The 16,027-nt window shown below is 45.3% G+C and overlaps 1 protein-coding gene across 1 annotated transcript; it reads left to right on the top strand.

Annotated features, from left to right (window-relative positions):
* The first annotated feature begins 8,568 nt into the window (after positions 1-8,568).
* Positions 8,569-13,079, top strand: LOC142858233 (alpha-1,3-mannosyl-glycoprotein 4-beta-N-acetylglucosaminyltransferase-like protein MGAT4E). The gene is made up of 4 exons (XM_075987415.1): positions 8,569-8,646; positions 10,117-10,205; positions 10,866-11,062; positions 11,810-13,079. Exons 2-4 carry the CDS (start codon positions 10,129-10,131, stop codon positions 12,937-12,939), a joined length of 1,404 nt encoding a protein of 467 aa, XP_075843530.1. The 5' UTR covers positions 8,569-8,646; positions 10,117-10,128; the 3' UTR covers positions 12,940-13,079.
* The last annotated feature ends 2,948 nt before the right edge of the window (positions 13,080-16,027 follow it).

A 16,027-nucleotide genomic window follows, 5' to 3' on the forward strand; every position in this document is an offset into this window, starting at 1 on the left:
TCAGTAACATGAAAATCTAAAGAAATGCAGATTGTTTCCTCCGATGTCCTACTTTTCAGAAGGAAGAGTATATTGAGGAGTGGTGGCACACGTCTTCAGTCCTAGCACTCAGCAGGCAGAGGCAAGGGATCTCTGTGAGCTCTAGGAACCTGTTCTACATAGCAAGTTCAAGGCTAGAACTTAACAAGACCCTTCTCAAAAATAAAAATAAGTTTAAACAGAGTGTCAGTCATGAAGTTAGACTTGCTTGCGTCAAAAATCTACAGGTATAGTACATCCCTGTAACCCCAGCATTTCTGAGGCAGAAGGTCATGAGTTTAAGGCCAGTCTGCATGGGACCTTGTCTCAAAAAGCCAAGGGCTGGAGCTGGGACTCAATGGCAGAACACTTGCTTAGCATATGGCCCTGGGTTTGATCCTCAGGGCTGAAAAAAAAAGCCTCTGCCACGTGTTATACATGTAACTTTATCCCTACACTGTGCAGGTAATATCACCTGCTTGACAGAATTATAAAATGATTACATTAACTCACAAAGAAGCACTTAAAATAGCATATGGCAAGGGCCCAATAAACATCAGCTATTGCTATTATGGTAGCGGTAATGACAGTTGAGTTGTGGCTGCTGTTATTTAACGACACCTAATGGGCTGAGATGTCTCCGTGGGTGCTTTCCATCCTGCCTGATGACTCTTTGCCTCTGCTTCATGAAGACAGACCACAAAGCTGAGTCATAGTTGAGACTGTCCATTCCAGCAGATTAAAATGCTAACAGACTAGCTGGTGTTTGTTGAGTCCTAGCCTGCAAGTGGCAAGATTAGGTTTCAAACAGAAGACTGTGTCCCAAGCCCATATCTAAAGCCAGTATGCTTTGTCACCTTGACAATGAACATTAATAACCTAAAAAAAAATCAATTTACCATGCAGCTATAGAGCCAGATGGTGACATCATTGAGAGAATCCGTAAGGCAGAAAGCAAATGGCAAGGTCACTTAACACATTCCCGTTATCTGTCGAATGGACATGGTCTAAGAAGAATTCAGTTCTGAGTAAGAGTTCGGTGGCTTCAGAGAAAGTTTATTAATTAAGTCTAGCTAAAAGTGCTTGTGCCTAGCTTTGTAAGCCTTATTTAAACTTTATAGTTTTTAAAAATAGCTTATATCGTTAAGTTTAGATGCTGAAGTGTTTCCCAGTTTAAAAAAAAAAGAGTAGCTGAGTGAAGGGGCCTTAGGGCTATTTTCTGGGTTTGAACTGTAGCACGAATAATAAAAACCCAGAGACAGATATTGGAGTTCAAGCTGAAGATCAGAAAAGCAAAGCAGCCAAGTCATTAGAGAGTTCTTATCTCTTCTAGGGTTCAGACAAAGGGACGGTCTTGTCCTCAATGTGACTGCAGACTGCAATGCTCTCCACCAAAGCTCAGACTGCAGACTGAGATCCTGAGCTCCTGTCTCCTCCCATCTTACATTCCTCTCTAGTGCTGGGATTAAAGGCATACACCGCCACCACCAGACCTCTATGGCTAGCTAGTGTGGCTGCTGGGATTAAAGGTGAGTGCCACCACTGCTGGCCTATATGGCTGACTAATGTGGCTAGTTTCGCACTCTGATCTTGAGGCAAGCATTATTTATTAAAACACAAATAATATACCATGATATTGAACCATTGTCCTTCCTGTTAACAGTGATTTATCATAATTAAATTTCATCATCTCACCCTCTAAATATGTAAAATGGGCAGAATCATAGTACCCAATTCATAGATTTGTAAAGGTTAAGTGAGAAAGTATACAGGAAGCTCTTAGCTTAGTTTATTATAGAGTATGTACTCAATATATGTCAACTACCATTAATTATAAGCAGAGACATAGTATTTGAATTAACATTCTCACAATAGACTCCTTGGTGAAGTTTTATAACAGACAATTGATCTGCCCTACACCAATGATTCTAGGCACCTAAAAATTTAAAATCTCATCTCCAGGGGCTGAACAGGTTCAGTTCCCAGCACCCACATGGTAATCACAACTATCCATAATTCCAGTTTCAGAGTGTCTGACAGCCTCTAAGACCACCACCAGGCACCAAAAATGCACATGGTGAACAGACACACAAGAAGGCAAAACATTTCCAGACTTAAAGTAAAGCATTTTGTTAGTGGAAGTTTCTGTCTTGCCCAGTCCTGCAGCTGTTTAGTCCCAAATAAATACACAGAGTCTTATATCAATTATAAACTGGTTGACCTATTGCTCAGGCTTATTACTAACTAGCTCTTACAACTTAAATTAGTTCATAATTCTTTTCTATGTTTAGCCACGTGGCTTAATACCTTTTCTTAATAAGGCAGTTTTATCTTGCTTCCTCTGTGTCTTGCTGGTGACTGCATCTCTGCCTTTCCTCTTCCCAGAATTCTCCTAAACTGGTTGCCCTGCTTATACTTCCTGCCTGGCTACTGGCCAATCAGTGTTTTATTAAACCAATATCAGTGACAAATATTTACAGTGTACAAGAGCATTATCCCACAGCATCTTTCCTTTCATTTAAAATCTCATCTCCAGGCCAGCAAACCAAGGAAAGACTGCAAGTCCAATCTGACCCCTAACTGCATAAAGTTTTATTGGAACACATCTGTTTGATCTATGTTTACTTTCTCCCTTTGTAATTAACTCAGAGAGACAGTGTCAGAGCTGCTGGTTACTTCTTCTCTGGTTCTCATGTGGGTCATCTTGGATTCTCCAGCGTCATTGAACCTTCATCCCAATGAGTTTCTCTCAAGGAGCCATAGATCTTGATTGGATCCAAAGTGTTCCTTTCACTTGACTTCTAATGCAAACAGTACACATCCCTGTCTGTGGCTTTCCCTATGACTACTGAGGGTGACCCTAATTCTAAGACTTCGCTGAGTCTACTTCCCCTGGTGTCTTTCCACTCTTTTTAAAACCACACCTGCAGCCGGGCAATGGTGGCGCACGCCTTTAATCCCAGCACTTGGGAGGCAGAGGCAGGCGGATCTCTGTGAGTTCGAGACCAGCCTGGTCTACAAGAGCTAGTTCCAGGACAGGCTCCAAAGCTACAGAGAAACCCTGTTTCGAAAAACCAAAAAAAAAAAAACCACACCTGCGAATCTGCAGAAGCTGACAGACAGACCAGAACTCCGCTGCAGCTGTAACCACATCTTCCTCAATGAATCATCTGTGGCTACTTTCACTCTACAAGAGCACTAAGAACCTCAAGCCCTAGAAGTCTAAAATATACCGTTTATCCCTTTACAGAGACGTTTGGGCAGTCTGCACCACATGGGGGCAGTAGAGCCTCATTGGAGGATTGAAATGTTAGGACTTCATGAAATCTGGCTGCAAAACTAAGCACACCAACTACAGAACTCAGAGATCTGCTTGCCGCTGCCCCTCTTGTGCTGGAAATTAAAGGTGAGCGCCACCACCAGTCAGCTAAGTAGGCATTATTATTGTCTTATTTTATACCTACTCTACTCTGTATTCCATATGTATGTTTATGAATATTTAAATCTAAAACTTATTTGTGGCATAGCAATTTCCTCTGAATTAAAAATCCTTTCATCTTGGAAAGCAGCCCATTAAGACTCAAGAAGTTCTAAAGGGAGGGGCTTAAACCCCAGGAAATTAACAACTCAGAACTCTTAGGATGTCCCTGAAACTGACCAAATGTTCTAGGCCCTTCCCTTCCCAAGGCTTTATAAACAGTAAGGACTGAGAGACTGCTGAGAGACATCAGCCAAGCAGCCAGGAAGACAGAGACCAGACCAGCTGCCTGGAAAAGGCCCAGACCAACTGACTGCCTGAAAGAGATCTCCGGCCTGTGAAGCTGCCGGTAATTGTGTGGTGAGCTTTTGTGGTTCCCAGCTGTCCTGGGATGTCACCCCTGCTGCGGTGGTCTTTTAGTGCTGCAGCTGCTTTTGAGTCATCCTGGTCCTACAATTAGCCCCTCACCCATATCCTAGTAGTAACCCCAATAAAAACCAATGGATTCATGCTCACGGACTTTGGTGGTATCCTTATTTTGGCCTGTCATCGGTGCCCTATCTGAGGGGAGCAGACATTTCTTCATATCTCCCCAAGAATAAAGTCACACAATATTGGAACTTCATCCACTAAAAAAAAATCTGAAAATATAGGTTTTGTTTTTTATTTTATTTTATTTTTTAATTTGTTTGCTTTTTAGACAGGGTATCTCTCTACATATCCCTGACTGTGCTGGAACTCACTATGTAGACAAGGTTGGCCTAGAACTCACAGAGACCAGCTTGCCTCTGCCTCCTGAGTGCTAGGATTAGAGGTGTGCACTTGATCTGGCAGCAAACCCTGGTGTCATTCACCATACTGAGTCTGCAGACAAACAGAATACAAGAGTTACAGCTCATGGAGGCTTGCACCAAGAGTTCAAAGCCTGGGAGATCAGATTGATCATGTGTAGCAAGGTCAGGATTTCTGCAGGGAGCTGTGAAAAGGAATTTTTTTCTTTCTTTCTTATTAAGATTTGTTTACTTTCCTGTGTATATGTATTTTGCCTACATATATGCTTACAGTGTGACTGCAGTTCCTGAGAAAGCCAGAAGGGGGGGATCAGATCTCCTGAAACAAGTTATAGATGGTTGTGAGCCACCGTTAAGTTCCTGGGAATTGAACTGGGTCCTCTAGAGGAACAGCTAGTGCTCATAGCCATTGAGCCATCATCTCTCCAGCCCTAGAAAGGAGATTTTTGAAGCTAGGACGGTAAAGTGTAAGCTTCAGTGGTATCTCCAGGATGTTGGAAATGCCAGATGTGTGAGACATAAGCTGAAGAGAGTCCCTGGCCACCAGGCAGTGTGCACGGCAAGTGGGAAGTGACGCTGGTGGAGCTGGCTACACCACTGGGGCTCAGACAGTGCCGTGTGCCCCAGATTCCAGAACCTACAGGATCTCATGCTTGCCCTGATGGGTTTCCTTGCTTTGGTCCCAGTCTTCCTTTCTTCAATACCCCTTTAGAATAGGACTATTTCCGCTGTACCATTGGAGTTACATAACTTATTTCTTGTTTTTGTTTCGTGTTTTGTTTGTTTGTTTTTTGGTTTGTTGAGACAAGGTTTCTCTGTGTCGCCCCAGCTGTCCTGAAACTCACTCTGTCAACCAGGCTGAACTCAAACTCAGAGATATGCCTGCCTCTACCTCTCAAGGGCTTTGATTAAAGGCTTGCACCCCACAATGTCTAGCTTCTTTAAGACACAAAGAAATGTTGTACTTACAATTTTGAATAATGTTGGAACTGTTTAAGATTTCAGAAACTCTTGGAGATAAACTAAAGGGTTTTTTTTACTCCATTTTAAGATATCCATGAGCATTTCGGGGACAAATGCAGAATGTTTTGATTTTGAATATGGAATGTCCCTACAGGTTTAGTTGTCAAAGGATGAGCTTTGGGGAGGTGACTGAATCCTGAGGAGCTGACTGGTCTAGACAGTAGCATAGCCACTTGTTGGATTAATAAATATGATGTTATTGCTAGGAGGTGGTGAAAAATGGGTGGGACCTAGCTGGAGGAATTAGGTCACTTCGAGGTTGTCCTTGGGGATCCGGCTTTGCTCTGGCCGCTTCCTGTAGTCAGCCACGCTGTGTGTACCCACTATCATAGTCATGCAATGCACAGCATGAGGCTCTGCCTCCCCACAGGCCCAGAGCGACAGGGATGATGCTGCCACCAGACTCTCTGTTTGCACGGCCCCCCAATTTTACCTTCCTTTAAGTTCTTCATGTCAGGTATGTGGTAACAGCAATGCAAATGCATTGCGTGGCACATCATCAAATGAATATCATATTTGTTTATATATTTATCAGTTGGTAGATATTTGAATTGTTTCTATTTTGGACTATTTTTGTTGTCAGTGGTTTTCTGAGACTAGTCTCATGTAGCCCAAGCTGACCTCAAATTTACTATGTACTTTAGTGTGGTCTTGAACTCCTGATCCTCCTGCCTCCACTTCCCAAGTATAGGGATTACAGATCTGCACCACCATACTGGGCTGGGCATTGAGCTATTTTGCACAATGCTTCTGGAACATTCATGGGAAAATTTGGGGTGAGCCTATACTTCAGTTCTCTTGGGCACGTACCAAAAGTAAAATCGATGTGGTAATGCTAACATTTGCTTGTGTTTGTTTTTTGAAATGGTCTCCCATGAGCCCTGACTGATAGCCAGCTCACAGATACATCCAGCCTCAGCCTTCCGAGTGCTGGGATTGAAGGCGTGTGCCTCCTGGCTTTTGGTTTACATTTTTCCCCAGATAGCTGATGATGCTCATCTCTGGATGATGTAGCCCACCATGTGAAGTCCAAGAAGCTTCCAACAGCTGTTTCTCCATATATTGTTCTGCCAAAGAAATACATTCTGTTTAATATATTGAACAGTATGTGGGCTGGAAAGATGACTCAGTGGTTAAGAGCCCTTTCTGCTCTTTTATAAAAAAGACCCTGATTTAGTTTCTAGCACCCACATCAAGTGGCCCACAACCACCTGCAGCTTCAGTTCCGGGGGACTCAACACCCTTTGTCTAGTCTCCACAGGTCCCAGGCACACTCATGATGCAAACACACATAGAGTAAAGGCAAACAGCTCTTTAAAAGAAAACAGTCTGTGTACAGCCAGCAAGATGCCTTAGTGAGTACACGCCCTTGCTGCCAACCCTATGCCAACCCCATGGCATGAGTTCTCTCCCTGGAATCCACAGGCTTGTCCTCTGGTCTCCAAACGCAGCTTGGCTGTGGGAGCACAAGATTGTAGCATGGCCATTGCAATGGTGCCTGGAAGTCTCTGGGAGGAAGACATACTGGCTTGATCACAGACTGATTAGAACGTCGATGATTTCACAGAGGCTGCAATGTGATAGGTCCAGGCCTAACTATGAATAATCCAGTGCTATTCTCACCACTTGCCAGCCATTTACTAGCTACCTCTGAATGACTTAGGTATCCCTAGGCATATACAGAGAGACCCCTGGCTTCCACCAATCAGAAGGCTAGAACGCTGTCAGATAGCATCTGAGACTAGGGCTGAGATGGCCCTGCTTTGCCATAACCTTCCTACCTGATGTTTCCACTCACATATTTTGGGGTTTTTTATTTTATTTTGTTTTTTTAAGGCAGGGTTTCTTTGTGTAGTTTTGACTGGCCTAGAACTCGATCTGTAGACCAGTCTGGCCTCGAACTCACAGAACTCAACCTGTCTCTGCCTCCCAAGTTCTGGGATTAAAGGCATGTACTACCACCACCGAGGTCCACCTATCGAAGTACTGAAGTTCAATGTTGAGGGATATTTTTACACTCTGTGAAGGTACAGATACATGCAGCAAACCCAGTTCAAAGAGGTCATTGACAACAATTCAGACTCTTTGGGATGTAGGCTTGAATCATATCACCAGACCAAGACCTGCTGAGGTGATAGAAAAAGGAACTTAAAATAGGAATCAAGTTGTAGCCCAGGCACCAACTATAGCAATGAGGACATAGCTCATCCTTCATAGTTTCCTGTAGATAGAGAGGACAATGGGGACAAGGAAAAGGAAGGGGGGAGGAGGAGGAACACCTTTGTTACTTTTCTATTGCTGTCATAAGACACGATGATCAAAGCAACTTTGCAAGAAAGGATTTATTTGGGGCCTAGCATTTCAGAGGGTTGGAGGCCATGCCCATGGTGGAGAGCATATCAGTAGGTATCCAGGCAGCTCTCACGTCTTGAGACATAACCACGAGGTAGAGAGACAAGGAGAGTGGCACCAGACTTTTGAAACCTCAAAGCCCACCTCCAGTGACCCACCTCCTCCATCAAGGCCACACCTTTTTCCTTCCCAAACAGTTCCACCAACTGGGGACCAAGTATTCAAACATGAACCTATTCTCATTCATACCTCCACGGGGTGGGAGGGGCAATAGCATTGAAAATGCAGAGTCCCCACAGTGAAAAAGAACAGATAAAGAGATATAAAAGGAAACTTCAGAGGGCCACTGGATACTTCTAAGACCAAAGGAGAGCTAGATATTTGAGAACAATTGTGTGGTAATCCACCAGCTAGCACAGCCAGCAGGTGAGAACACAGGCAATGCTGACCAGCTCGTGGGGCCCTCTGATAAAAAAGGAATAACTCAGAATCTACACTTGTTGACGCAAACTAACAGGTAATATTCCAATTTCAAGTCTCAAGAGTGAAAAGTTTGAAAACTATGTCCCTACCTCACCCAGAAGCAGGCACCTGATGTAAAGCCAGATTGACACACAGCACCATTCAGGCTGAACAATGGTTGTCAGGTGGGGTTTCCTGGCGGGGGTAACCAGCTTCAGCAACCTCAGAGAAGTCACTCTGGGACTACATCCTTCAGCATTAAGTTTATTTTTATTCTTGGTTTCAGAGAAAATCCTGATCCAGTTAACCCTCAAGCAGCATTTCCTGCTGGCAGAAAGACTTCAATGGATATTGCACCCAAAACCTGGTGAAGATGTGGTCCTGGGTGGAAATTTCTGGTTTCTTCCAGGTTTGTATGGATCCCTGCAGTCCACCATGGAGTAGATACACCACGTCCTACTGACTTCTCGCAAAACCTTGTCTGTCTGCTTGACACAGTCCTGGAAAGGATCAGGTCCAAAAGTAAGTATGGAGTTGAGAGATGAGAACTAATGTATTTATCACTAATCCCTACTGGAAAATGTTGGTCTGAATTTGATACTTGGGCAGGAATATAACTAACACTTAACCTTAAATTTCCTCTCCATTTAAATTTTGTTTTGTTTTTGTTTTCTTCCGAGACAGGGTTTCTCTGTGTAGCTCTGGCTGTCCTGGAACTCACACTGTTAGACCAGGCTAGGCTCGAACTCAGAGATCCATCTGCCTCGGCCTCCTGAGTTCTGGGATTAACGGTGTGCACCACCACCACCCCATCCATTTAGAAAATTATTATGGGGGTTAGACTCAGTGGTCATGAGCTATGGCTGTTCTTCCAAAGAACTCAGGTTCCCAGCACCCACACAGTGACTCACAACCATCTGTAACTCCAGTTCCAAGGGATTCGACATCCTCTTCTGGCCCCTGTATGCACCAAATACACATATGGCACACAGACATACCTACAGGGGAAATACCTATATTTACACAGTTTTTTTTTAAAAAAAGTGTATTACTATCACAACCTGCCAGTGATCGTTGCCAAGGAAGTTGAATTTGAGATTGAACAGAACCAGAGGACTCTAGGCTAGTGCCTTTACCAGAATTCTGTGAAACTTTTATCCCAGCGAGCTCACAGAGAAACAGCGATAAACATACTGAGTGGTTCTCATCACCATCGGCAGGATACAGACCGTCTCATGGTGAAATGGGGCTGTTTACACAATGCCTAGAGCACACTAAGCTGCACTGCTGAGAAGGAGAGAGGAAACACCTTGCTCAGGGCATTCCTCCCAAGGGAGTAAACAAAGTTATATGGGAACAGAGTTCACATGGCAGGATAGTGTCAGAAAGTCAAGTATTCACTTAATTTAAGTATTGTGTACACATATGTAGGCACGTGCACATGACAGCATCCATGTGGAGGTCAGAGGACAATTTCCAGGAGTCGGTCCTCTCCTTCCACCATGTAGATCGCAGGGTAGAACTTAGGTCATCAGGCTTGATAGTAAGCGCCTTTAGCTATGGAGCCATCTCTACAGCCTCCATTTCCCCTTCTTGGCAACATGCCCTCCACAGTTCACCTGGGAGCATGGAGAAGGCAGGAGCTCCACAGAATGAAACCTTTGTTTGTTGATTTTCTTGAGATGGCTAAAAGCAGGGGCAAGAGAAAATTTGGACAGAAAAGGTTAAGACAATAACCCTTCACAGGAAAGGATTAAAGCCTCTAAGCTCATCATGGGCACCCTAAAGGGGTGCATCTGAGGCATCCAGACATGCCAGAGAGGAGGTTACCTTGGAACTGAACTTGAGACAGATAGGGTTGGGGGAGGGTTGTCTGAGAAAGCTCAGTCCAGGAAGGGTGGGCTCAGGACATGGCATGCCAGGCGGGCAGGGCATCCCTGCTCTCTGAATAGGAGGCCCTCGGGATCTACTCTGCTCACCTTCCTTCCGCAGCCGCTCCACACCATGCGAGGTTGCCTGTGGAGATGCATCGGAGTCCTGGCATCCTTAGTCATCCTGGGGTTCTTCAGTGGGGAAAATAAGTCCAACGCATCACTGGTGAGTACCAGACCTAGAAGCTTCTCCCTTCACAGGAAAGGGTTAAAGCCTCTAAGCTCATCATGGGCACCCTAAAGGGGTGCATCTGAGGCATCCAGACATGCCAGAGAGGAGGTTACCTTGGAACTGAACTCGAGACAGATAGGGTGGGGGGAGGGCAGGAAGAGGATCAGGCATTCCAGACATAAGGTGAAGCACAGCCACCATAGGAGGTGGAGGTACTGACCAGGAGGTGTCAGCAGACACGCCAAGGCAGATGCTAGTCTTTCTCCTATGAAGTACGTCCTACAGTGTAAACCTCAGCGCACACACAGGGCAGCTGAGGCTTTGGGCAGCAGAGCTGTGTGAGGTGAGACTGAGCAAGTAAAGGGCTTTCAGGCTGAGGCAGCGTGGGGTGGACGTTAAAGATGGCCAGGCTCTGTCTCTCAGAACCCAGCAGAGGCCTGAGCCAAGTTAGACCATGTTTGTCCGCAATGACACATGGGCAGCGGCTTGGCGGGCAGGTTCTCATTCTATAGGACTCCAAGGCCACATGGCTGTGGCTGGAAAGTTCTGTGTGGGACTCATGACCAGGTGGGGATGGCAGAAAGCTGTAATGACTCCTGGGAGAGGCCGTGTGCCAGTTGTCTCCAGAGGATCCTAAGACTTGCCCTTGGGACTGATAATATACCGTCTTATATTCAGAATGAAAAGAAAAAAATAATACAGCAGATCGCTCAGGAACAGATCAGCTCTGAAGTCAAGAGCCATATGAAATACTTCACCAAGATGCAGGAAAATTCCCAAGTACTCCAGCATGCCAGCTACACACTTCTGGCTGGAACCTCTCCCCAGGGAAAGTGTGAGTCTGTGGGAAGAGCCATTAGACTTGGAGACAGCCAGGCAAAGTCTTTCATCCAGAAAAGGAGAGTGGGGTCTGAAGGACGGAGCTGGCAGCTTGAGGGAAGCAAGTACTCTGAGTGAGGACTAGCTAAGACAGGTTCCACTTAGGTTCATTTGCCTCCCCCCATCCCTCTCGAATGCCCAGCAGGACCTAAAGGCCAGAGTAACACTGTGAGGGAGCCTGTGGTGACACTCATTCATGCCAGGCTTCCAGGAAAAGGATGGATGGATGGAAGAGGAACCAGGGGGACTTGGGACATGGGTGGAGGAAGAAGCTGGTAGACAAAAAAGAAGGGAGTGTGAACTTATGGTCCACTGAACGGCACAGCCCAGGGAACTGGACTGGCCTGGCCAACCATGCGGATTTAAAGGGAACTGAGGATGCTCTAGTCCAGGACTGGGTAAACCACAGTAGTTGAGATAACTCTGAAGGTCAAGTCCAGGCAAAGATCTTTTGCTTACGTGGCAGTAGCTACCTAGTTTCATACCAAAGAAAGCCTTATCCTCTGTGAAGCTTCTCCCATTAGCCTTTCAAAGTATTGAACGAGCAAGTGAGACTTTATACTGTTGAGCAGGTATTCACCTCCCACAGACCTATACTCCCCGGAGAAGAAGATGTGAGCTTGGCTTAGGTGAGAGGCTGGGAAGGAAGTCCTGGGAACCAACTATCTTGCTGAAGTACTGAGGGTATTCCTGTGTTTCTCAGGGCTGCTGACCGTGGGGATCTCCTCAGTGCAGCGAACCCATGGGAGTTACCTCTTGGACACCCTGAAGTCTCTTTTCCAAGCTTCCTCAGAACAGGACCTGAAATATATGCTGGTATTGGTCCTCCTGTCAGACACTGACCCCACATGGCTCAACCAAATAGTTGCCAACATTTCAGGTCTCTTCACGTCACACATTGAATCCGGGAGGCTGGCGGTGGTCCACGGTCTGCTTGGTGGCTCCCTGGCAAAGAGCAGAAATCATAGCTCACCCTGTGGAGAGCTTTATGCTAGGCAGAAAACAAGTTCTGTCCTCCTCATGAATTTTGCCAGCAACCTCTCTGACTACTTCCTGTTGCTAGGAGATAATGTGAGGTATGCCCCTAGGTTCGTGTCTAACATCTACTGGGCGGTGTCAGCCTGGAAAGAGCTCCCTTGGGTGATCCTGGACTTCTCAGGCATGAAGATCTCTGGGAAGGTCTTCCACACTAGAGACCTCCCCCGCCTGACCTCCTTCCTGCTCCTCTTCCCCAAGGACGTTCCCACTCACTTGCTTCTCTCTGAATTCAGTCTTCTCTTGTCTCAAAATGTTCCAATTCGCTTCAGTTCCTCCATCTTCTACCACATGGGCAATTACTCTGAGTTTGAAGACACGTGCTTTCCTGAGGAGCAGGACAAGGACTTGGGGGAACCAGACAACCCTGCCGCTACTGTCTTCACAGACATGCTCTCGTTTTGGAATACCATCCCACAATATGCCTACATTCTCAACGATGACTGCTTATGGGTCATGAACCCTTTGGAAGGTAACTACTTGCTAGTGGTTCTGGATAAGCCACAAAAAGTCATCCGGGTAGCAGTGCTGACGGGCTCTGCTCACAGTAAGATGAACTTCTTACAACAGGGACAGATACTGCTGGGCTATAACCTCATGGACTACCCCAAACGCTGTGCTCACTATACCTTGGTAGGACCTGTGGTGAGAGGGCAGTTGGACCAGATGGTATTTTATGAGGAAGATGCTGTGAAGGAGATTAGCTGTATAAAACTTCTGGTGACAGTATCTCATGACTCCGCCATCAAGATCCTACAGATCAGGGTCTGGACAGAGGTTGAGGAAGAGGAGACTTAGAGAAAGACTGGCTCTAGGAAGAGAGAAATAAATGCATCAATTGACCAAGAATTTCTCCTCCTCGTGAATACAGTGATTATGTAATTTATTCTCTGAAGTGAGATCCTATGCAGTTGGTTCTTGTAAACTTGACACAAACCTAGACACATCTGAGAGAAAGTGCTCCTGTAACGCTGGCCCGTGGGCAAGCGTGTGTGGGTGTTTTCTGAATTAGTGTTTGATGTCTTAAACACACAAAAGTGAGCTCAACATCATCACTTTCTGGCCTCCTGCGCACGTACACACACACACACACACACACACACACAAGCTCTGCTAGGAAGTCAGATGTCATGGCCCATGCCCAGAATCACAGCAATTAGGGTGTGGGGGCTCAAAAATTCTCAGTTACCTCAATACTAGAAGGACTATTACATGAGACCCTTTCTTTAAAAAAAAAAGGAGCTAGATGTAGTGGCACACGCCTTTAATCCCAGCACAGGGAGACAGAGGCAGGAAGATCTCTGTGAGTTCAAGGTCAGCCTGGTCTACAGAGCTAGTTTCAAGATAACCAAAGTTACATAGACTATTTCAAAAAAAAAAAAAAAAAGAAAGGAAGGAAGAAAGAAAGAAGGGGGAAAAATGACATAGATGTTGATTCTCTAATGGAGAAGAGATGAACTTCAATAAAAATACAAATGAGAGTGTTTTTACATTGTCTACTTTTTCATTTTAAAGTATTTTTTCATACAGAATACTCTATCATGGTTTTCTTCCCCTCATATCCTTCCAGATCCTCCCACTTCCCTATGTAACCCCAGCAGTCCAACTCCATGCCTTCTTCCTCTCTCTCATTAGAAAACAAGGAGCCAAATAAACAAACAACCCAGAATAAAACAGACAAAAAGGAAAAGTGCAAAAACATGTACATGCAGATACACACACAAAACCCATAAAAACGCAAAAACAGAGACCATAATCTATAAGCAAAAGACAAGTATGGTGAACAATGACCAAACAGCAGGGTAGTGGTGGCACAAGCCTTTAATCTCAATACTAAGGAAGCAGAGGTGGGCAAATCTCTGTTGCAGAATATTTATATATTGTGAAGATGTATCTTTGCCAAGGTGCTTTCTAATTGGTTTAATAAAGATCTGAATGGCAGGGGGCTGAGATGGCTCAGAGGTAAAGAGCACTGGCTGCTCTTCCAGAGGTCCTGAGTTCAATTCCCAGCAACCACATGGTGGCTCACAACCATCTATAGTGGAATGTAGGGATACAAGCAGTACACTCATACATAAAATATAAATAAAAAATCTTAAAAGAAAAGAAAAGAAAAAAGATCTGAATGACAGATGAGAATAGGCAGGATTTCTGGGGAGAGAGGGACAGAGAGAAACCAGCAAGATGGGGAGCAAGTGCTGTACTGAGGAAAAGAAAAAGTCATGTGGCAGAATGTAGATTAATAACAAGCTAATTAAGTTATAAGAACTAGCCAGGCGGTGATGGCGCACGCCTTTAATCCCAGCACTCGGGAGGCAGAGGCAGGCAGATCTCTCTCTGTGAGTTCGAGACCAGCCTTGTCTACAGAGCTAGTTCCAGGACAGGCTCCAAAGCCACAGAGAAACCCTGTCTCGAAAAAAAAAAGTTATAAGAACTAGTTGCGGATAAGCCTAAACTAAAGGCCAAGTTTTCATAATTAATAATAAGTCTCTGTGGGCTGGTGGCCCAAAAAAGTCCAACAAGAAAGCTTGCAACAGAGCTGTTCGTTCAAGGCCAACCTAAACTACAGAGCAAGTTCCAGGACAGCCAGGGCTACACAGAAAAAAATCCTGTCTCAAAAAAAAAAAAAAAAGCTAACCAAAGAAACAAAAAGATCAAACAAAGCCATTATGAAACGAAACATCTCCAAAAGTGCCATTAAGTTTGTTTTATGTTGGCCATCTGTGCTGGGCATGGGGCCTCCCTTTGGTGTGGTTTGTATACCCAGTGAGACTGCATTGAAGAGAACTATTTTTTTCCTTTTTGAGTAGTTGTCAAATGGAGACAGCTTCTGGACTGGGGAAGGAAACGCCTATCCACTTCCCCTCTCAGTGCAAGGGCCCCGACTGTCTTAGACCTGTGCAGGTCCTGTGCGTGCTGCCAGAGTCTCTGAGTTCACGCGTGTGTCAGTCCTGTTGTCCGGAAGGCTGCTTCCCTGGTGTCCTCCATGCCCTCTGGCAGTCTTTGCGATCTTCCTGTCTCTTTGTCTACTGTTTTTCACACGTTCCAAAAGCTAGAGAAATGAAGACTCCACATAGCCAATTGCTTTTCACTGCAATGTTTATTCTTCTTTGCAGTAGAAAAAGAATGTTGGGCCAGGTTCGGTGGCACACGCCTTTAATCCCAGCACCCAGGAGACAGGCAAATTGATTTCTGAGTTCGAGGCTACCCTGGTCTACAATGTGAGTTCCAGAACAGCCAGGATTACTCAGAGAAACCCTGTGTAGTCCTTGAAAAGAGGAGAAGAAGGAGGAGGAGGAAGAGGAGGAGGAGGAAGGGAGGGAGGGAGGGAAGGAGAGAGGGAGGGAGGGAAGAAGGGAGGGGGAGGGGGAGAGAAAGGGTAAGGGAAAGAGGAGGAAGGGGAAGGGGGGGGAAGGGGGAAGAAAGGAAGGAAAGAGGAAAGGAGGGAGATGTTGGGCCAGCAAGGTGGGTAAAGCTTGCTACCAAGCCTGTTGACCTGAGTTCAACTCCTGGAACCCACATGGTGAAAGAAGAGAGCTAATTCCTGCAAGTTGTCCTTTGCCACACACACACACACACACACACACGCATGCACAAACACACATGCACACACGCGCATGCATAAACATTTGCATATTCTCTGTTTTTCTCTTTTTCAAAACAAATGAACAGGGCTGGAGAGATGGCTCAGAGGTTAAGAGCATTGCCTGCTCTTCCAAAGGTCCTGAGTTCAATTCCCAGCAACCACATGGTGGCTCACAACCATCTGTAATGAGGTCTGGTGCCCTCTTCTGGCCTGCAGGCATACACACAGACAAAATATTGTATACATAATAAATAAATATTTAAAAAAAAACAAATGAACAAACAAAAACAGAATGTCATG

This window comes from Microtus pennsylvanicus, chromosome 10, assembly GCF_037038515.1.
Source record: "Microtus pennsylvanicus isolate mMicPen1 chromosome 10, mMicPen1.hap1, whole genome shotgun sequence".
NCBI lineage: Eukaryota > Metazoa > Chordata > Mammalia > Rodentia > Cricetidae > Microtus > Microtus pennsylvanicus.

What these genes read in the sequence shown, in the direction of transcription:
- LOC142858233 (XM_075987415.1), top strand. Translation starts at nt 10,129, where the DNA reads ATGCGAGGTTGCCTGTGGAGATGCATCGGAGTCCTGGCATCCTTAGTC. An exon ending in TTCTTCAGTGGGGAAAATAA is followed by an intron (nt 10,206 to 10,865) that starts GTCCAACGCATC and finishes GAGGATCCTAAG; the next exon opens with ACTTGCCCTTGGGACTGATA. An exon ending in AACCTCTCCCCAGGGAAAGT is followed by an intron (nt 11,063 to 11,809) that starts GTGAGTCTGTGG and finishes TGTGTTTCTCAG; the next exon opens with GGCTGCTGACCGTGGGGATC.